Source organism: Lissotriton helveticus, chromosome 10 (assembly GCF_964261635.1).
Source record: "Lissotriton helveticus chromosome 10, aLisHel1.1, whole genome shotgun sequence".
Lineage (NCBI taxonomy): Eukaryota > Metazoa > Chordata > Amphibia > Caudata > Salamandridae > Lissotriton > Lissotriton helveticus.
Window position 1 is genome coordinate 679,287,221 of NC_136071.1, and position 23,833 is coordinate 679,311,053.

General features: G+C 43.8%; 1 protein-coding gene across 1 annotated transcript in view; it reads right to left on the reverse strand.

Moving 5' to 3' along the window:
• XYLB (xylulokinase) overlaps positions 1 to 23,833 on the reverse strand; it is a 1,059,043-nt gene that overhangs the window by 817,588 nt on the left and 217,622 nt on the right. Inside the window, exon 9 of the mRNA XM_078664347.1 lies at positions 17,906 to 18,024. Within this exon, the coding sequence (XP_078520473.1) occupies positions 17,906 to 18,024 (119 nt within the window). The remainder of the gene's footprint in view (positions 1 to 17,905; positions 18,025 to 23,833) is intronic.

Consider the following 23,833-nt stretch of genomic DNA (forward strand, 5'->3'; position numbering starts at 1 on the left):
CTACACCCCATACCCGGCCTCACTGCTACAAAAGGCAATCCAGCTATGCTAACAATATAATGGGGTCCTTAGGACGAAGCCATCAGGCAGCCATTCTATGGACTTTTAATCAGTGCGTAGAATTCTTATAGCATATGCTCTGCATCTCTTAGCTTACAAGAAAATGTGTTTGTTATCCTCCTTTTCCCACAGGAAACCTATAAAAACAAGACGCCGATAGTAATCACTAAGAAATACAGGATTAATTTTTCAGGAATGTGCCCAGCCCTTTGTGCATTTTGTTCATGGTGCCGTTTATTAGTGTGTAGTACGTTACAAATAGATGGCGTCAAACACTGAACTTCTCTCTGCTGTGCCCAAGGTCCAAAACACAACTAAACAAATAAAAATAACCTTTTCTGTTATGTCCCCGAGCTGACAACTTGTGTTTTATAAGAAGATAACTTGCTGTTGACAGTCTGAAAATCGTGAACTTTGTTGCACGAATCGCACTCCAGCTTCTTCCATAGTAATTGAATTGTCTCGAGGCACTTAATAATCATCTCAGTAGTGCTACACAAAGGCCGGTGACATAAACCAATATTAAATGAAGAAACATGTATATCGTGATCATCACGGCAAATATTTGAACACGATTTATCAGCCTTGCCAGGATTTGAACTTGTGACCTGCATGTCAGTCAGACGTAGGCGGCAACGCTTAACTCGATGAGCCCCCTAATTATGATAGTGTTTTGCCTTAGCACTTCTGCTAATGTGAACGACTAAAAAAATATATTTACAATGCTATAGGTCTTGCATTTAAATGCAAGACCTATGGCATTGCAAACAAATGGCCGCCATTGTCCCGGCTGCTTCGAAGGGAAAGCGGGCCCACTGAATGTAAGCAAAGCATGTGGTCGTGCTTAATGTAGGAGAATCTCAATTAAGAAAATACCAAGTAAAGGGGCCAGTAGCCATGGGAGGTTACAAATGAAGGCATGGCTGTACTAAGGAGGGACTAACAAGCCTATTTAGGAATCAGAAGCCAGCATTTACGAAGGACAAAGACACAAGCCAATGAAAAATATGGGAGGGGGAGTAGGCTGGGCTTCTCTCTGTCCTGTACTACAACAGATCATCGCCAGAGCAGCGCTTGCGCGCTGGCTCAGGCTCGACCTAACAAGCATCATTTAAGTCCCAGTGGTCTAAAATTACTTCCGGCGCTGAATCCTGAAAAACACCTGCTCAAGTTAGACACTGCTTCGGTGTAATTCTCTCCTCTTAGAGTCCAGCTCTTTCCACCGGAGCTTTAAAGGCTCACTTGTACCTGGTGGATATTTTATGCAAGTCACATAGGAAATTCAGAAAGATGGAGTTACCATCCAATCTCACATGGTAATGTCTTGAGTGGACACAACACAAAACAATGCGTCATTGTTCTAGCACTTGAACCACATTAAAACAGCAGGGCCACTGGACATGTACTTGTTTCTTCTGTTGACGAACCCATTATTTGCTGTGTGCACTAGCTCTTCATTCGTTATTGCTCTCTGGAGCTTCCTCTTTTATTCTTCCAACTGTTGGTCAATCTTCAATTCGTTTCATGTATTTGAAAATGCTACCGGTTAAACATTCTTTCAAAATAGGACGATAGTGCCATCAAGTGGTAATATGGCAGATTGCAACGTTTATGTACATTTTGTACGTTTTCTGTAAACGAACAAAGGGAGGTGAAGGGGGCATTGCCTACATACCGATAACTTAAAGCAGTGTGCCTACATGAAAAGCGTGGGTTTAAAACACAATTGTTTAAGCTCACTCCATTTATGAACAGTGACACAAAAAAATGACCTTTGGGGCTCTATTACAGGTGGATAGGCATACCTATGTGGGATTTCCCGGAACATTTGGACCGATTTTACAGGGCAATAAAATCGCATGAGCCTCAGGCTGAAAACACAACCTGGTCCCACTCCCTGACACCCTGCGACGGATTTAAAGCTCCCCATTGCCCATAGCTTGCCCTTTCCATGGCGTCCTTCACATGGCCCGAGCAGGAGAGCGTTAATCAGCACAGAAGTGGAATTTCCATGCGTAATTTGAAACAGAGAAAAATGGGGACACAGTTATTCCCCATTTCGTGAATATTCATTTGGACTAGCCGGATTTAAGTATATGGATAACACCCGGAAATATTATTTCTGGCCATACGAAACCTAAGCATCTAAATCCAACTTACCTGAATCGGAGGTATGGTCTTTTCGGTTGATGCTATTACCCCAGTACTGTTCATACCTGTGAATCTATATACTTAAAGAAAACGACATAAACACAGAACTTCCACGGCCACAAGAACGCAGATTCATGGCAGAACATATCCTCATGAATTTAAATGCAGTAGAGACTTCCAAAATATTGAACCTATTTTACTTTATATTGTATTCCCTCTCGACTTATCCAAGTAGGGTGAAGCCATCAGAAATGGCAGATCCAACATGAATGGATAATAGAAAAATAGCATGATTTTAATTACTTTTTAGTGCAACTGCACTCTTGAAGAAAACAACTTCTAGAAGGAGGCCATCAAAGATACAAACTCTGTACATAGAAGTCTTTAGGTGCAATCACCATCTCAGTATTATCCAACAACGCACAGACACCCCATCGGGTATATATCAAGTATTGCACAGGAAAGCCCATGCATCACTTTACTAAAGCTTTGGGGTGGCGGAAGTGAAGTCACATCACCGCTAGATGATATAACAGGAAGTAGTCTCACATAACCTTTGACCTTGATCATAATCAGCCGCGGCCCGTCAGTTTAGACTGAGGTGCCACACCCCACCCTTTTCCTGGCAAGAAGAGTGTCTGTCAGGCTGAACACAGGGCAGCCTGACAGATACTCTTCTTGTTTAGGTCATCATTTTTGATGAGTGATTTTATATGTAAGATGGATGCAGGTGATACCGGCGCCCTGGACTTTTGGCCTTGTTGGCAGCTTTCAACACCAACAACCATAACAAACTACCCAAAGTACTCCACTAAGGAACTAGGGCTGTCACCCTTTTGTAAACACAATTGGTGACCTCTGTGGGCCAGGAGGGGGTCTACTGTGAAACTAGGGACATCCCCCTTGTGTGCCAGCAACAACCGAGACCCTGTGTGCCAGGAGGGCCACTGTGAAACTAGGACCATCGCCCTTGTGCCAGGGGAGTCAGTGAACCCTGTTTGTCAGGACAAGGGCCACCATGAAGTCAGGGTGTCACCCTAAATCATTGTGCCAAGGCAGCTATGAAGAACTGTTTCCAATTCCCACAAGAACCGCGGAGAGAACATCCGACACCAATGTAGAACGTTCAAAGACTTAGAAGGAACAATTCATTATGAAGAAAAGCTCATTAGAGGTTGCACCCACAACAAAGATGTAGCCCAGTCCTCCTGCAATAGACGGCTGATATCAGGTTAAGCAAGATTGTTCTAGGCTGTCAAGCCTGATGGGGATTTGCACGAACTGCAAAACTGAACCCTTTGACAATGGGGAATAGCTAGCCTCATTAGAAGGCAAAGAGGGACTTTCCAGATCCCACCCAGTACTATGCTAGCAGGCTGACCTTAGGAGAATGTGGATATTGTCTAGTGTATTGTTTCTATGCTCTGTGTGCTTGTAAGGAAATGCCTCTGTTTTTTGCATGACCACCCCCAAAGGTTTGGACTGATGCTGCTGGTGTTTCGCCTCAGAGTGCACTGAGGCACGCTAACCAGACCTCACTGCTAGTGCTCTACCCTTATAGATAAATGTTTGTCTGGGCTACCCAATTGATATAACTTTACTTACATATAAGGGTTATGTTATGTTATAGCTAATTTATATAGCGCACGTACACCGGGTTGGTTTCTTGGTGCTGCTTGGGAAGGTGATGGGTGGTAAGTTTATTCACGTGATTACTCGAATGCCTGTCTAAAGAGCCATGTTTTTTGAAGTTTGCGGAAGGTCATGAGGTCTGTGCAGGATCTGATCTCTTGGGACATGGAGTTCCAGTATCTTGGGCCCAGTGTGGAGAACCTGGATCCTCCGAATTGTTTCTGTTTAAAAGAAGGTGTTGTCAAAAGGTGCAAGTGGGCGGATCTCAGATTGCGGGTTGGATTATATCTGTTGATCATACTGTTAATGAATTTGGGGTTACTGCCATTTAAGGATTTAAAGATGATACATCCCATCTTGAAAGTGCATCTCTGTGATATAGGGAGCCAGTGTAGTTTTTTCAGAAGGGGAGAGACGTGTGGGCATTTGTTTTCTTGCAGAATCAATCTGGCCGCCTGGTTCTGTATCAGTTGGAGACGGTGGGTAAGGTATGCCAGGATGCCATAGTATAGGGAGTTGGCATAGTCAATATGTGAGATTACCATGGCGAGGACTGCCTGTAGTTTTGCTTCCTGAGTTAGGAACCTGCTGATTTTCTTTATTTTCCTTAATTGGAAGAATCAGGTGGAAATGACCGATCCAATTTGAGATTTTATGTTGAGGTCACTATTGACATGAAAAAAAACAAGTGGAGTAGGGTCCCAGGGAATATTTAAAGACCCGGCACAGTCACAGCCCCCTATACACAATATCTATTAACAAAGAGTGACTGTGGGTCTGCACGTATCTACTCTTGTACTCTGTGTCTAAGAAACCTACATTATGTGTACCCTATGTGTGATTGGAATACAACAAGATATTTCAAATGTGAAGAAATTACCATCAGTTATCGTTCTATACCGCCCTTTTCATCATCTGGGCCTCTTCACAAAATGAAGAGTCTACGTTGTAACCACTTCTTAAAATTTCTTCAAGAATGGAGTGTGTAGCCCTGTGTGAAGCAAGATATATCAATCTATGAGGCATGTAATGATAACTGAAAAGCAGTGCGTGAAAACAAGTGAAAGTGATAGTGATAATGGTGAACTGTTTAAAATTGGAGAGTTAAGGGGGAAAAAAACTTTATTATGTAACCCTCAGCTTCCAAAGGCTAAAAAATCAGTGCAAATATGCCAGTAGTTTAAACAAATAGCTACTGGTTAGAATATTGAGGTCAACATGTATCTGCAGTTTTTACAGACCCACCTAGGTATCTACTGCTTTCATCAGGACCATGATTTTATGCTACTGCTTTGTATATAAAAGAGTGAAGAAATAAACAAAGAAATATATTTTCTTACAGCTATATCACCTGAATTTTATAGTGTATGGCTGTCCTCCGTGATACTTTAGTGTAGGAGGAACGTGCTTCTCCTCACCTGGCCACGGCTCAGGTACATGGAGCACCGCTCTATCCATCTGTACTCCTAGACGTCCAACTGGGCCGTCGAGACCTCCTCCCTCCTGAAGTTGGTCCCTGAGAGTGAACTGGAACAGTGAGGCACAACTTTATAAACGTTTTACAAAGTTTCCAGTGTACGCTGACCGTGGTTGTTACCTACGCTTGCTGGAATTTTGAGTGAAAAGCAATGATTTATGTTTCTCAAAGAGCAGTGCACTTGAACAAAAATAAACTTTTCAGTCTTTTTTAAATATTTCCATTAAAGCCTTTATTTTCAAATCCAAATAAGATTTCACAAACAGGCAGCCAACGTGTTTCGTTCATTTCGGCAACAAGCCAAGAGAACAGAGTGACATAAAACATATAAAAGTCAAAAAATCATATCACTTAACTAACGGACATAGCTACAACTTCTAAAAATAATACAAAAATACTTAAATACAACATCTACAATATGGCTGCCTGTTTGTGAAATCTTATTTGGATTTGAAAACAAAGGATTTAATGGAAATATTTCAAAAAGACTGAAAAGGTTCTTTTTGTCTTTGTCTTTTTGTTCAAGTACACTGTTCTTTAAGAAATATAGTTTCTTTCTTTTTTAGAGTTTTTTATAGCGCGAACTAGACCCGAAGATTTCGGGTATCAGAGCGCTTTACATAGTACCAGTTTCATTACACAAGGACACATTCATTGCTGTTAGGCACAGGGAGATTAAGGGCCATATGTATGAAAGTTACCTTTTGCGATTCTCAAATAGCGATTTTTAGGGAATCGCTATTTGAGAATCGCAAAATGCAATGTATGTAGGATTTGCAAATATTTTTGCGAATCCTACATATTCCTTGATTGCGAATCGCAAATTGCAATTGGCAATTAGGGAATACCTCCCCATTCATTCCTATGGGCCTAGAAGTCCATAGGAATGAATGGGAAGACATTCTCAATTTGCGATTCTCAATTAGAATCGCAAATTGAGAATGCAATTTCAAGGGTGTCAAAAGGACACCCTGATGCACCCCCAAATGTGCATGAGTGCCCATGTGGCACACATACATGCCCTAAGTGCATGTATGTGTGCCACACGGCACCTTGAAAAATGCAAAAAAGTGCATTTTTCAAAGAAATCGCAAATTACCACCAACTTGAAGTTGGTGGTAATTTGCGATTCCTTATGGCCAAATTGCACTTTTTCTGGGCCTCATACATTGCATTTAAGGAATCATAATTTGCGATTCCTTAAATGCAATCGCAAAATAGGGAATCGCAAATTTGCGATTTCTTATTTTGCGAGGCTGTTTTGCTTATATACATACCACTTAGCAATTTTGCGATAACAAATGCCAAAATTCAGCGAATTTCGGTGTTTGTGATCGCAAAATTGCCTTCATACATATGGCCCTAAGTGATTTGCCCAGAATCACAGGATGTTGAGTGTCGTTGCTGAGACTCGAACCCGGTTCCGCAGCTTCGACGTAGACCGCTCTAGCCGTAACAAGAAGGAACACTGTGGGTGTAACAGCTCAGACCCCGACAACTCTTATGTACTCACTCCACATTGTTTCATGCCGGGAGCTGAAACAAATGGGACAGGAAGGACAGCAGAAGAAAATATGGGTGAATCTGTGATCAGTGGCACCAAAGGGCAACAGGTGCCGGGAAGTGTGCACGAACCATTACTTTAATGGGACTACAGCACAGTTGTGAGGTGCTTTTTCCACAAGTCTGTTGCCTAGTGTCTTTTGGATCTACTGCAAGGATTTATGTTTTATTTAAAAATCTGTATCTCAAGAACTCGGTGATGGATTTTGTTCATTTCGGTGTCTAACAATTCATAAAAATAAGATCTATTTTTTATAAATTGGTCATGGATTTCTTTAGTGTTATGTGACTTTCTCATTTAATTGTTTTGGTACTTCCAAATGCTTCACACTTTTTTCTTTTATTGAAGCTTTGTTGGTCAAAGCCACAGATACCCAGAGTTGATCTAGAGATTTTACAAATGAGCCTGACTGGACCAAAGTGTATCGTGAGTGTATTACACGATAAAGTCTCACAACCACACAATATAATACACAACTTTTCTCACAGGGCTTACATTAAAATACAACTTTTTTCATAAAAGCAAGTATTTGACTGGACAATCAGCTTACTGTGGTTTTTGTATTTGGATTTGTGTGCCTTTGTATGACGCAGGTCTACCTCCCCCTCGAACAGCCTTGGGCTGCTCTATCTACGCTACCATTGAGTGTCAAATACTGAAAAAGTTAGTACTTGGCCCAGTTACTCAGGACACATATTAGGTCGGGCCCTGGGACTGCAGGAGTAAAAGGTAACACTCCCCATAGTTGAGCCCAGCAACCCCTGCATGCCCCATAGTCCTCCGAAAGGGGTTCTGATGTGCAAGCAGAGGAAACAGCCTTTTCCCTGCCCCAGGCATATTTTCACTAGGCAGGCGGGAATATTTGATAGTCAGACCGTGTACACCCCAAAAGGCTAACCACCCCTCTAGGGTAGGCTGAGTGGTCTGTAGAGCCAGTGAAGGGTTCTGCTATTTTTAAAAGTGGCAGGATAGAGGGTTCTGGGCAGAAAAGGTGACACCTACCCTCGTAAGTGGTCACCTCAGGGGCAGATTAGCTGCTGGAGCTAGTAGCCCACTGGTCCCTTGAACCCTCACCCCTATTGCCCCCAAATCTAGTATTTAAGGGACACCCCTGACACCAGAACCACAGATCTGTGATGGTGCAGAGAAGAATAAAGAAGCGGTCCGAGTCTGCGACTTCAAGAGCTGCGCAAAGCAAAGGTATGATAATCTGTGCCTGTGACAGCCATCCTGTAACTGCGTGGCCGTGACTCGTCCTGGACCAAATACTGTTTTCCCTGACAGAGAGACCCCCTTTGAGAGCCAACGCAAGCTCCAGACTCCCTTGAGCTTGTGTCACTAGTTCCCTGCAACCACAGGAAAAAACACACTCCTAGAACCAATGAATCAATGCTAATCAGGCCCTACGAGGGATTGTCCAAAAGTAAATGGTCTAGTGCATTGTGGGAAACATAGTCCTGACCTCTAGAAAATGTCAGGCCGCTACCCTCTTCCCCAGACGTACGGACATCAAATTCACTTCTCACTGACCTTACCGCTGCTAAGGCATGTTGTGGGCTAGTCCAGCAACCACTGCCTTTTTCAATTCTGCAACTTGAGGAAACTCCACAGCATCTCAGGCCGACCTCAGCAGTGGTCCTATTGTCAACTTTTTGCATTTGTTTCCTCACCAGCACTATCTAAGCAGTAAAACCAGCTCCCCAGCTGCTCCTAATTCACACCAAAAACAGCCAGGACAACTCTGCACCTGGACTTCTCGAGCCAGGCAAAATTGAACAAACTGTCATGACTTGGTCTTGGGACCCACATCACCTTAACCCCCAGTGGGTTTCATGCAACCCCACCTGTAAGTGACTGATTGTCAGTAGTATTTTTCCCATTGACCACAATGTTAAAGTTTTGCAGTAGTGAGATGCACTGATTTACTTTTTCCTTCTAAAAACCATAACTCCGGATATGCTTATCCGATTTTTTTCATTTTCATGTCTAAATTTATATAAAAATCTGCTTTCATTTTCTAAATTGGTGTCAGATTTCTTTTGAGTTATGTCAATTTCTTATCGTCCATGTTAATTCTCTGAAATGCTTAAAACATGTGTCTCTAGTAAAGCCTGACTACCACACTACCAGGACTGAGCTAAGTTTTATTATTATGAATCCTAAGGGCCATCTTTGGGGTATTGTTTAGCATTGCATAGTGAAGCCTAACCAGCGTCACTGCATAATACTCCACTTTCCTACATTGGTGTTACAGTGGAGGGGACCCTGAACCTGTGTTTTGCAGTATCACTTGGTTATAAGTGATTTTACACGAGAAATCCACAATGGACTTTAGACTAAAAAAGTAGTCTTCTTAAATATTTTTTATTTGAATTTTAGGGCGCCTTGTAAATCCACATTCCAAAAATAAATTAAAAAGAATAAGAAAAGTTTTAACAAGGTCCCAACTTTCAGGTAAAAAGGTTAGGCACAATGGAGGCTGGTCAGAACCTTGACCAGTCAGTGAACCCAGCTCTGAAGATCAGTGATCTGAGAGTTTTGTGCATCTAAAAAGGAGGAACTTGAAAAAGTCCTCAGTTCCTATGAGAAAGAGAGACTAGAGAGGGAGAACCATTCCTCAGAAGAAGAGCTTGAACAAGATTAGGATGATGCCCTAGCCCGAAGTGATGAAGGGAAGAAGGTGAAGACCAAAAGCACTTCACCCTTTCACAGACCCCTTCCACCATTGGGGAGTGAGAGAAATCACTCTAGTAGACCTACTACTGGGAAGGTGGTAGGAAGTATAGAGGGAGAACCTGAACTCCTTTCACTGGAGGAGAAAAGGCTTGAACCTGAAGAAAGGAGACTAGCCCTTGAGGAAACAAGGGTCACGAAGGGCTAAAGCCCAAAGATAATGGTGGCAGCAATTGTAATTGAGAAAAAGAGAAAACCTTTGACCCTAAGATCCTCAAAGGGATTGTCCCAATGTTTAGTGATGGTGATGATATTGACAACTGGTTTGCAACCTTTGAGAGGGTCTGCAAAATGAGGAGGATAGGTCACCAGCACTGGGGCTCTCTTAGGGACTTATTCTCAGTGAAGGGCAGAGATAGACTTCTGACCCTTGAAGAAGATGTGGCTGAGTCCTATCAGCATTTAAAAGAGACCTTAATAGAAGGATTTGGACTCACTGCAGCAGAGTACAGAGTGAACTTTAGGGACACCCATAAAGGGCAAAACCAGACATGGGTGGACTTTGTAGACTCCTCAGTCAAAGCACTAGAAGGCTGAATAAAAGGCAATGAGGTGAACACTTATGATGGGCTATATAATTTAATTATGAAAATGTTATCTGTTTGTTTCACAGAGAAATTGCACCAGCATTTGGTGAATTCCAAGTTGTCTTTTCCGAGAGTGCTGGGGAAGATAACTAACAGGTAGGTCAAAACCAGGTTGCCCAAGAAGGCCAATAGTAGGAGTGACCACAAGAAGGGGGCTCAGACCTCCGAGCAGGGGAAAGAGATATGCAAAAGCAAAGATTAAAAGAAGGATTTTTCTAAAGGCCCCCAAAGTTATTCTCAGGAGAGTCAGCCCTGAGACACTTCCAAGTTTAGCGGTAGGGGTTAACAAGGTAAGAATTGGGAGCCAACAAAGGACCATCTTTGGGGTATTGTAAGAGTATTCCATAGTAAAGTCTAACCAGCATTGGTGCATAATACTCCACGTTCCTACAAGGCTCTACCCATGCCATGTATTGCATGAACAGAAAATAAAGCTTTTTGCAGATCTAGAGCTACTGCAATGCACGCATTGGAAGAAACTTCACAAACTTTTGTTACTTTCATTTTCAGGAAACCTGGGTCTGCGTGTAGGAGTGAGCTTATTAGCAGGCAGGATGGGACATAGCATGAAAAGATTATTTTCAACAGAAATATGCTACAATTGTGATTATAGCACAAATAATGCACAGTTGTTTGTACTTCACAACATTGAGATTCCTATATTTCACACTCTCTTTACTCTTTATATGGCCTTTCTCCCCTCCACATCACATCACTCCTTTTCCTTGCATCTCTCCTAAGCTCTCCTTTTCTCTCCTTCTCTCCTTCTCCTCTCACTCAGTTTTCCTCAATCTGGATATCTTGTGCCCTTCAATTTTTCTACCTATCTTTCTTCGACCCTTTAATCTGATTCTTTCTCCCACTTTCGCAGAATTCTTCCACTTTTTCTCTATATATTCTTTAAGCTTTAATTCTGTTTCTTACCCTGCTCTCTGCATTTCTTTGTTTGTCTATCAATACCATCTGTCAATCCATCTGATCACCTATCAACCTATTCATCTAGTCATCCATTCAGCCAACCATTCATGAACTCATACATTTATCAAATGCTAAAACTTATCACTGAAATTTCTGCAGCTGGATTGTACCTCCGCCGACCAGACAACAGAGGCGTAGTACATCTGCAGAGCATGTGGCATGGGTATGACCTGGGGCCTTCAAGATTTCTTGCAGGAGGATCCCTCAAGTTTTGTTTCACCACTGTACAAAAATACTCTCCCCAGCATATGTGTAACTTTATGACTTTGCACAGATGCATATGTGAGCACACATGCAGCAGCAGCTCAAAGAGATTCATTGTGTCACTTCTAGAGGATACCTATCTCCCCTTGTTTGGGGGCCATAGACCATCCACAGGAGAAGAGGTTTTGTGACTGTGCCCTCCTTTGGGGCCGGACTGCTTGGAACCTTAGTGCACCCTAACAAAGGGCACTCGCAGAGAAAGCAAAAGCTGTGAACGTTCTGCTGTCCATCATCTGACGAGAAGACAAAATTATTTTTTTAATCTACACATAAAGATGCTTTAGCTGTTACCAAATTATCTCTCTTGAGTGGAATGGTCTCCCACTGGATCAGAACCAGACTGGGAAACAAAGGTAGCCTGGGCAAAACAATTCTATCCAGCCACTTTTCTTTTGTATTCTATGTCTTTCTCTAGCTCTTTTGTCTCTCTCATTGTCCACCCATCCATTCTGTCTCTCTCCTTATCGCCTCTCTCGTTCTTCTTTCTCTCTTTGAACTCTCTCCATCCACTTTCTTTTCTTCTGCTGTGTTCCCCTCACTTCATATGCCTGCTATAATTAACCCCAGTGACCTGGAGAGCATGTGAGAGGCACCACTGGTAACTCTGGACCGCCAAAACAAGCATCTAGTTTTTCCAGTCCGCCAGGGAAATGCCCATAGGAAACATGCCCTGTCCAGCCCAGTAAGTTGACACTTGGACGGCCTGAAAAAGAGGATCTGCATGGTTTAAGAAGAAGGTCTAATACATTGCTGAGATATGAAACCACAAGCTTTAATGGTCTTGTCTCCATGGTCATTCATTAAAATTTGGTTTTGCGTGATGAATTATAATTGACTGGGCTGTAGATATCTACATGCTGTTTAATGGGGTGGAGAGAACTGTGGATGGGCAATGCATTCTGTGCAGGGGAATATGCACATGACATACAGCAGGTTACAATTAAATCTTTATTGAATTGGTCAACAAATTTGAAGCTTCCATGTTTTGTGGCTGAGCTTCTTAAACCCAAGGTAGACTCTATCCACCTCATTTTGAAATGTGTGCATTTGTAGACTTTAGCTGCTTGTAATCTGCTTGAGGCACAGTCAACTTCCTAGAGCTCAGGTGAGTAGATTGGCATGGCAAGCAGTTGATGGAATACACATGCACTGTAGGCTCAGGTACAAGGCAAGTGAGCCGACCATGTTTAGCAGACTGAGCACATTAGCTAAGATGGTTAGTCACCGCCAGCCCGTTTATCTGTTCCTGCTGACCCTACTCCACTGACACAAGCAGTGACTTTTTGAGGTGAGAGGGGCTAGTGTCACAACATGAGGATGGGGGTATAAAATTGGTTTTAATGGAACTCAGACACAGTGAGATACAGACTGTAAGCTTGGTCATTGAGTCCCCAACATGTAGGAGCTCCCAAGGCTTAATTAAACCAACAGGTAATTTTCAATGATGTTTGGACTTTGGACGGTAATTATAATATCCTTTCAACAGAGTGTTTTCAGCCAATTTGTTATGTATTTTGACAACATCGGTCAGTAGTGGATATTAGTACTGCACCATTTTGTATGGTAACCATTCTTTAGAGACTTTCATAGGTTGCGCAATTACAGGCGTTAGTCTAAATTCCAGAACACAGGAACACGTCTGTTGCCAGACCCAGACCTCCGCTCACCCCTCCACCCCCCCCCACCGACAGTACCTGAAAGGTGTGGCCTGCAGGAATGGCTGTGCAATCTTATCACTACCACTATAACCGTATTAGCAGCGGATGGCCTGTGACTGTACAACCTGTGTAACATCCATGATCTCAGTACCCAAAGTCTATGACATGAAGCCAATTCATATGGGTACCGAGTACAGGGCAGAACAAAACACCAATCAATTACCAAGGTACTAGAACGATTAAGGAACTTCATCTACTGATCTGTCTTGTTTACAGCACTGGACTCAAAATGTTCTTAACATGCAGTATTTGGAAGATTTTATATAAAGAAGTAAGGTGAATGCCTGAATCTCATTTATTACAGCCTTTTTCTGAATTTGACCAAACAATAGTCACAAAGTATTAGAACAGAGGAAGAATGGTGGATGAAAACCCTCAAGTGCAAGCAGAAAGGGTGCAAAGAAGAAATTGAGCATACAGTACTCAATTGCTCCCCAGCTAGTGGTGTACTATATACAAACCTCATACATACAGAAGGAGAGAGATCAGGACGGTGGGAAAAGAACATCGGTTTTAGTAGGAAAAATGATAGGAACACCTGTGACACCGGGTAACAAGGAAAAGATGAGGCACAAAGTTGGGAGATTGGGAAAACCAGGAGAGAAACTTAAGTGATCAAACACTGATGGGGAGAATGGATAATGGGAGCTTGATGAGGAAAAAGGGATGATCATGCATGTAGTGGAATAGGGAAAGAGGAGGCAAGGCACTTTAGAGCTAAGATAGAGAGCAAAAGTGTAAAAGCTGTGAGGTGATTGCAGGGGCTGCTGGCAGAGCCAACAGCTAACAAATATAATGATTATAGTTTTATTTTTAAGCAGCTGGCTCAGCCAGCGTGTACAGGGAGGGATGCAGCCGGGGTATGGGAGGGGGTATAGGAGGAGTGCTATGTGCACTCTCAAAGTGCACATGTGTGTTTGCCCGGCTGTGTCAGGCCGACCAAACCATGCATGCACACTTAGGATTGTGCAGCAGCGCTCAAGAAACCCCACAGACTCCCTGGTCTGAGCAGGATGTCTTTCTAGCTGGCTCAGATCAATCCCCGTGCTGCAGCGTGGGGATTGGACAGGGAGTTTGATGCAGCCCCAGTGCCTGCTGGGACACGGAGAGGAAGCACCCAACGGGGGACGCGGCCATCAACTTAAAGTAAGTTTCATTTTATTTTGAATCCCCCCGCGCTTCCTCTCCCGCGCCTCCCCTTCCCTGCCCCACTACCTTTTGTATGTGGTGGCCGCCACTGAGTGATTCGGTTTCCAGTGTGGTGCTATGCAAGTCACTGTATTCATTCAGTTACATGCAGTACAGGGTGTAGCATGCTTCATACAAGCGACCAATTATGTCAAACATTGGTAATGCCAACACATCTGGCTTACATTTTAAGGTATGCCTGTAATATACCCAGTTAGACACAGTGGTGTCAATATTCCAATCATATGAAATTGTGAAATAAAAATGACTGAAGTAAAACCATCCGTGACACTTTGTGTCCCTGTAAAAATGACATTGGCGTTCACAACAGTCAGCTAAACCTGTCTGTAGCAGACGCTATAAAGAAAAAGGCCACCGAAATTCAAACGGACAGACATTTAAACTTGGGGGTGAGGGGGCATTTTCTACTGCAAGCTTTTATTTTTAAGGATCAAGATCATAGACAGCCTAGCCGTCTGGTAGAAAAAGACGTGCTTCAACCCAGCAGGGTGATTGCCTCCCAACATTCTCAAATAAAAAGAAATGATGCTTTTCTGGAATTATTTCTTGAGTTTTTGCCTCTTATCCTCGCCCTATTAGTGTGGAATCCAAGAATTCATCTCTAAGGCCAGCTAATGAGGTATAGCATCTGCTGTGGAGTTTCTTTCATATATAGCTCTTCACAATCTAGCGAATTCTTGGGACAAAAAAAATAGTGTAGCTTCTTTAAGTTGAAATGAAGAAGCCTTATGTCATTCTACACCAGGTTTCGGAGTCCCACATAAATCAGAATAGGGCCTGAGAAGTTACGAAAAAGGATCCAGGGATCTTTAAAGATAGAAACCGAAAATTAAAAGCCTTGTGAGGGTATAATAATCAAGTCAGTGCAATCAATCAGTTCCGGACTTAACTTATAAATATATTAACTTTTTTTGTAAAAGAGGGAGAGAGAGGCACATAGTGTGTGCGTGGGCATGTATAACACAAGCTGTGAGGACCTAATCAGTCCTCATAGTGTGGGTAAACCATGTTAGAACCAGAACACTATCTGTGTGAGGACTGGTGCGTTTGGCGGACCGTTCCCGGTAGTGTGTTTAAGTACTTTCAAGTGAGTGTATCAAAAAACTAGAAGTGCAGTTATAGTTGCCTTGATCAGCTTTATAACCTACCCTACTCTCAAAGTGCGCTTGAAGTTAGAATAGTAAATACAAACTTCATTATGGTCAATTGCCAGTCCTCATGTTAATAAGGGGGAAGGGGTTTGTGTGTGTCTGAACAACCGAAGACCTGCTGACCTTCAGGAGACGACTCATGACCTGGCTCTTCGACCAGTAGCAGCAGCACCCCCCTCCGCTCCCCCCTCAGCACCTTGAAACCCTCCCGGGTAAGTAGTGCGCTTTACAAATGATCTGATTGATTGATTGATTGAACAACAGTGGCCCGTCTCTAGGTCAAATCATCTCATGACATCAATCATCCCTTGACACCAGATAAGGAAATTCCCTTCCTGCAAAACTTACCCTCCCAAGGTCTCGCTCACAACTCTCCTCTACTCCCCCTAGGCCTCCTTCAAGTTACATGAATACCTTCAGCGTCAAAACATCTTGCCTCATATTTATTTGGAAGCTGTGCCCCGCCTAAGCTCAAAGTACTGGTGTCCCTGATATATTGATGTTAATGTCATTCAAACCGCCCCTGAGACTTTGAACTGCCACACCACACTCCAGACCCTCTGCACCTGGCACAGTTGCGTCTTTAGAATAGCATTCCAATGCAAGTGATTTTGCACCGGCTCTCTTGCTCCATTAGACCACGCTCCCAATATTCCACCCCCATTACATGTTGTTTTTCTCTTTAGTCAGTCTCCCCAAATAGCACAATAGTTGATTTTTTCATCACTGAAGTTCCACCAATCCCCATTGCTAATTCAACCCCCAGTCATCATCCCAAATGAACCCAATTATTCATCAGCCAACTTTGTCTGTTCTCTGTCACTAGGACTCTATGTGATGTGATTACTTTCGTTCCTGGGCTCTTTCCTATCTTTCCCAGTGCTCTGACAACCCTCAGAGCCTGCAGAAGACTACAGAACTGTGATAAATGCATCCACAAATTTACAATGTATGAATGAACATTTGTGTTTTTTCAGGTGTCACCTTACCACAGCTGGTATCATGTTCCTCATGGTAATCGTCATAGACAAACAATGCACTCGAATAGTGCGAGGGTGTCACAAGGTTGTAGAGTAAATTCTATTTGCCCGATAAACAGGACGCGGCCATTCGACTCCACGATGTCCTTTTATACACAGGAACTTTATCAGCAAGGAAATATTTCCTCTCCTACTAGTCTACCGCCATCAATGCAGCATACTATAAAATATTTTATTGAGATTTGCTCACAGTTTGATATCAGGATTCATTTTAATCATCAATCGTTCAAATTTGAATAACATCATTCACAGAGAGGTGACCATTATGGCGCTATATTTCCTCAATATGCGGTCATAAAATAAAGGTTTATTTCAGAGAGTGAACTATCCGGAGACATCCCTTTTACATTATTCTAATTTTGATCTCATTAGTAGAAAGTATTGTGTGGCTTTTTCTGACGAAGGCGTGTTTCACGCCGAAACGCGCGTCGACGATTTATTACTCATTGCCACAGTATTACGGTTTTATTATATATTTTTTAGCTTACTATAATTATATGTAGAGCATAGGTTTAGAGAATCAAGAATTGTGTTAATAAACTTGTGTTTTTAATTCATAAAATGATATGACATGATAAAAATGTTGATAAATTGTCATTAAATTTTTGCATTTTCCTAGCTTGGTCGTTACATTGATTTTATTATATTTCTTTATTTTGAATGATAAACACTCTTCGATTATATTGCCTAGGATTTTACTTTTCATTGTGTATTGCCCTGTCCTAGGATTTATATTTGTGATTCTACAGAGGGTCCTTGTTACTCACATGAGAGTAAATTCTATTATCCATTTTACAGTGACCCACTCACAAGGTGGTAGATGCATAAAATATATCTGCACCTATATTAGCCTGGGATCCTAGAGCGATTGATCACATCACCCCCAGAAATGTATACACAGCTAAACTGACAATAGTATACTAGCAGCTGTTGGCCCCAATGAGTCTGGCATTTGGTTTGTTGGTACAACCCTGAGTTCTGTTAATCACAAATGTCTGGAAGGGCACAGTCGCACTCAGTTCAAATTGGACAACATTTCCAGCAGGAACAGGATCTTCCTGATGGGAGACCGCTACACATTCTGGTGGTGAGAGCCAGGTACGCAGTCATATTGCGTACTTGCTACACAACCCTATGGTGTCCAAATGCTAAGAAATACACAAAACACTTCTTCTAAAGCTTCTTACCAACGTCAAGCTGCATATTAAAAAAGTTTAGCAATAATTTGATATTATGCCTTTTCTAGCCACAAATCACAAACTTGTTGGGCTACAGTTGATGTTTAGTGTATAGTTTAGAATATACAATTTAGTTTTAGAAACTTGTGGGTTTCCTACGTACCAAAACAGAACTGGAGGGTACAGCCGGTCCAAGTCTCTCTTCCAGGCCCTCTGCACAATCGTGCAGACAATCCTGTGACCACACTTTCTCATGAATCTTCAATAAATTCATCCCAGATCCTGCAAGTACACAGCACAGCAGATCACAGGTGTGTTAGGACGAAAACAAATGCAAAGGGTAAAATAGGTATGGGTAGACCTGAACAGAATCTGCCTACTTTGAAAAAAATGGTCAGTGTTAGTTTTTGGTGCTGTAAACGTCTTTAAAGTAGCAAACATAACACAGCATGAGTGTATGTATACTTGTTATCCAACAAAATGGAACTCATTGTATTTCCCTCAGAAGGATGAAAGGATGGATGGGCATGCCAAGATGCAAACCTATGACCACAAGATCAAATACACATTCAAGGAGAAGATGCCTCAGGTCACCGAACCACCAGAACTAGCACTAAGTGTAAAAAATGGGAAGTGCAAAAAGAAAAGAAAAATTCACCAATCCGGAAGTACAGTTTTAAGCCATGCAATGGTATCAGGGCCAATGGGGGTTACGGAACCCCACACTCGAATTACGGCTGCTTTTTACTACCTCACCAGAAGTTTAAGGTCCCATTTTCTCTGCTTGCATTATGAAATTCGGTATTTTTACACAATCACTCTTCTAGTCCCTAATTCTTTTTTTCGCATGGAGGCTAGTCTATCCCAAAATGTACCAATATGTTATACATTTCAATGTTACTAGGGCAATTCTGCACTAGTATTTTTTAGATAACAGAGCTTGCACTTCTGCCAACACAATTTTTCACCAACATCTCCAGACAAGTGCATAAAATGACTTTTGCACTGAATGACCAATGCAAAAACAACATTTTGACACAGTTGCGGTGGGTGAAAATGTAGGTGTGAAATTCTAGATGTTTTTATTTTCATTTTATTTTTACTGAGCTTTAGATAGCGCAAACTTGACCCGGTATCGGGTTTCAGAGCACTTTACATAGCACCAGTTGCTTTACATGAGGCCACAGAAATGTGAAATCTTTGTACCCAACAAATCTCAAGGCAAAACGGCACCAGCATCATTGCAATCCATGGGTCTTCTGTAATCACTGTGCAAACAACTGCATATGTGGCACCGTGTCTACTATACAGAGTAGTTTCTTACCTGTAACTCCAGTTCTGTAGTAGGGGTATATCTGTTATAGTCATAATCTGTGAATAGTCCCGCCCATGTGCGTGGACTCCGGAGCAATCAAAATAGTCTCTTAAGTCGTCTTCTTCTGCATAGACACTTAAGAGAAAATAAAAGACAAATAATGCAGCCTGAAATTAACAAGGCTACATTGGCCAGCACTTCATCCTGAAGTGAAAAAGGATAGCCAAATAATATAGAAATTTACACATTTTACAGAGTTTCACACATAGAGAAACTCCCCTCCACAAAAAGCCTTTATCATGATAGATAGGAAGGGTTGGACAGACAAGCCCCATAGGCTGCCATTATGTGTCTGGAAAAGGGATACCGTGCCTTTAAGGAACCCTCCAGAGACCCTCGGTATCCCATGATGCACAGCCAAAGGCAAGTTACTTTCAGTTCTTTTTGAAGGACTCTTAAAGCCAGGCCTGTAGCATCCAGGAAAAACATTTCTTCCACCGGGGAGGAGGGCAGGTCGCTTATGACTATAACAGAGATACCCCTACTAGAGAACTGGAGTAACAGATAAGAAAATACTCCTTCTGTAGAAGGGGATCTTTGTGTATAGTCATAATCTGTGAATAGAATGGCAAGCCCCTCCCAACAACCAAATCCAGCGGTGGAAGAAAACTAAACGAAAAATCCTTACTGAGCAAATAAATTCCTCAGCGAAGCTTGCCCAACTTGCGCATCTGTCCTGGCACCAGAATCTAGGCAGTAATGCTTAGCAAATGTATGGACAGACTTCCACGTAGTCTCCCTACAGATGTCTGCAATAGGAACGTTACATAGCAAAGCCACTGTAGCCGCTTTGCCGCTAGTCGAATGAGCCTTAGGCTTACCCCCTAGAGTCTTGTTAGCCTTCTGGTATTATAGTTGTATACAGGAAACAATCCACCTAGATATGGACTGTTTGGAGGTGGCAAGGCCGGTCCTGACTGAACCGTCAATCACAAACAACTGATCTGACCTACGAATGTCTTTGGTCTTATCTAAGTAGAATTTCAACACCCGCCTCACATCAAGTGAATGAAGGGACCTCTCCGCCGGAGAGGGAGGATGTTGAAAAAATGTAGGTAACGTGATCGTCTGGTTTACATGGAAATTAGATATCACTTTAGGGAGAAACTTAGGGTGAGTCCTCATGACCACCTTGAAATACCGTATAGGGCTCCTGACAACACAGAGCATGAATCTCACTCACCCTGCGAGCCGATGTTATAGCCACAAGGAAAGCCGCCTTCCATGACAAATGCTGTAGAGAAGTCTTCTGAATAGGCTCAAAAGGCTCCTTCATCAACCTTGACAGCACCACATTCAGCTCCCACGAAGGCGAAGGACACCTAACGGGGGGAAACACCGTCTTTAAACACTTAAAAAAGTCTTTAATTACAGGTATCTGGAAAAAGGATGTTTGTGAAGGGCATTTCCTATATGCAGTTAATGCTGCAAGGTGAACATTAATAGAATGGAAATTAAGGCCAGATTTAGCTAAAAGCAGGAGGTATGGAAGGATGACATCTTCCTTGCAGGAGGTAGGGTCAGCATTCTTGGACGTGCACCAAATGCAGAAACTTTTCCACTTGTAGGCATAGGAGGTCCTGGTGGATGGTCTCTTAACCTCCTTGAGAATTTCCATGCAGTTGTCGGGCAAGTTCAAGTGTCCATACTGTACTATCTCAGGAGCCATGCCGCCAAACTCAACAATGAGAGAATGGGGTGCACCCTCTGTCCCCCGAACTTCGTTAGAAGGTCCGGCAGACATGGAAGCCGCAGATGTGGTTGGAGAGACCGGTGGAGCAGGTCTGTGAAACACCACTGTCGAGGCCACTCCGGAGCAATGAGGATCATTCGTGTTCTGGATTGAGACAGCTTGCTGAGCACTGCCGGAATCAGGGGAATGGGTGGAAAAGCGTACAGAAAGCTGTTCGACCAGCTGATCCATAGTGCATTCCCCAGTGTCCCCGGTTGGTAAAACCTGGAGGCGAAGTCTCGGTATTTGCTGTTTTCGGCAGTGGCGAACAGATCTATTTCCGGAGTGCCCCATCTTGCGAATATATTTCCTAGCACCTCGTCATTGAGGACCCACTCGTGGTTTTCCTGAATGAGCCTGCTGAGTGCGCCTGCCTGAGCATTGTGCACACCTGGAAGCTGGGTAGCCGTTATCGTCAGTCCTCTGGCTAGCAGCCAGTGCCAGATCGCTTGCACTTCCTGAGACAGTGTGCGCGATCTCGAGCCACCCTGCTTGTTGAGGTATTACATTGTGGTCGTAGTCCGTCTGTACAAGCAGGGAGTTGGTCCGGAAGGACGGATGAAAGGCTTTCAGCGCCAAATGAACAGCCCTGAGTTCCAGAAAATTGATATGATACGTTGACTCCACCTGCAACCACGTTCCTTGGATCTGCAGACGGATCCGAATGCGCTTCCCAGCCCTGGAGAAAAGCATCCATCACAATGGTCTGTAATTGGACTGTCCTTGTGGAATGGAACCCCCTTGAGGAGATTCTCTGCTGAACAACACCACTTCAGGGACTGCTGAGCGTGCTGAGACAGTGTGATCCTGTCATTGATCCTCCAGACATTCCTGCAGCGGTCTCATGTGGAGGCGTGCATGTGATCTGACGAAGATGCAAGAAGCAATCGACCCCAGGATAGACGACACTGTCCTCACCGTCGTTGAAGGAGTGGACATGAGAGCCTGGGCCTTCCGAAGGATCAATAAGCGTTGCTCCTCCGAAGGACACACGCTTGCTCTGAGAGTATCGATGGAGGCTCCCAAGTACTGCAGACACTGAACAGGAGTCTGGACAGACTTGGACATGTTGATATGCAGACCTAGTTAGTTCAACAGAACAGCCGTCCTGTTGAAATGCAGTTGCGCTTCCTGGAAGGTGGAGGCTTTGATCAACCAGTCGTCCAGGTATGGGTAGACAAACACCTTGTTCTTCCTTAGGTGCGCTGCCACCACCGCCATTCATTTTGAAAACGTCATGGGTGCAGACTTCAGACCAAATGGAAGTACGGTGTACTGATAGTGGTTGTTGCCGACTAGGGAACGCAGGAACTTCCGATGTTTCTGTGCAATGGGCACATGGAAGTACGCATCCTGCAAATCTATTGCGCAAAGCCAGTCTCCTCGATGCAGCTGAGGATAAATCTGGTGCAAGGACAGCATGTGAAATTTCTCCCTGCGAATCCATTTGTTTGCTTGTTGCAAATCCAGAATGGGCCTGAACTCGTTTTTGGCCTTTTTGCGCACAAGAAAGAACCTTGAGTATAGACCCTTTCCCCTTTGAGACAGAGGGATGCCTTCTATCGCCCTTTTTCTGAACAGGATATGGGCCTCCGCTTGAAGTTCGCGCAACAGGTACTGCGAGCGAACCGGTGGGATAGCTGGAGGAGGGCTTAGAAAACATAGACTGTATCCATTGCAAACAATACTCAGCACCCACTAGTCCTGAGTAATTTTTCTCCACTCTGTAGGGTAATTCTGAATGCTTCCGCCCACCGGAGTGGGTAACAGATGAGGCGGAAGTAATCCCTCAGGGCTTAGACCCAGCCGGGCCCTTATTCCCCAATGCGTCTTGATGGTTGCCTCTGCCCCTCTGACCCTTCTGGAAGGGCTGCCTCTGGTATTGTTGTTGTTACTGCTGCTGTTCCCCAGCTTGGCGACCCTGCCCTCGCTGGAATCGCTGGGAGGATTAGCTCCTTTGGTATGGACGGAAAGACTTCCGCTGTTGTTTCGGCTTCTCCAAGCCCACAGCCTTCAGCGTTTCAACTTCCACCTTCATGCAGGCCATTTCTTCATCCGCCTGGGTCCCGAAGAGGGTGGACCCTGAGAAGGGAAAATTGGCAATCCGTTGTTGTGCCTCCGGTTTCAGGGAGGTAAGTCGCAACCAGGAATGGAGTCTCAAGCTCACCCCGTGGCAGTACCCATGAGCCGCCAGGAGAGAGGTGTCTGCAGCCGCGCTGATGATTTGATTGGAAACCATCATGCCTTCATTCAAGATTTCGTGAAAATCTTCCCTTCTGTCTCTCTGGAGGAGCTCAATGAATTGTTGAATGAACTTGCTGCTTTCATGGAAATGGACGCTGTACTGCAGACCTTCCTTTCTGCCGAATCCATTTGATGGCTCTCCTTGTCTGGAGGGACCATAGACAAAGGGGCAGTAGAATGTTGCTTCTTGGCCACTGTCACAATGACCGAATCCAGTGCAGGGTCTGTTCTCAAAAATGCTGGATCCGAATCCGGGGGCCTGTACTTCTTCTGAAGTCGAGATGGAGCAGACTTCACCAAAGCTGGTGTAAGCAACAGCTCCATAGCCGGTTCCTCCAACCCTGGCACCAAAGGCAGTAACGGATGAGAGAGGTGCCAACGCTGTAGCGTTTCGAATATGACAGAGGTGGATGGGGTAGGCACCGTCAGTGCTATCCCCAGTTTCACTGCTCCTCTCAGCAGCATATCCTGAAAAGTCACGATGTCATCCACTGGCGAGACTCTCGTAGGTGGTGAGTCTGACAAAGTAGGTGAATACCTCCTGTCACTGGAAGAGTCCATGTGCTGGATCATGACCTTTTCTCTACGACGGCGATGTCGTGATCTGGTCGAGGATCTTCGACCACCGCGAGAGCGGTGTCTCCCCCGAGATCTGGGTCTCCTGGGCGCTGCCGGAACCACCGGCACAGGCGGTTGCGGAAGAGGTGGAGGCTGAGCCGGAATCAAAGACCTCGGTTGTG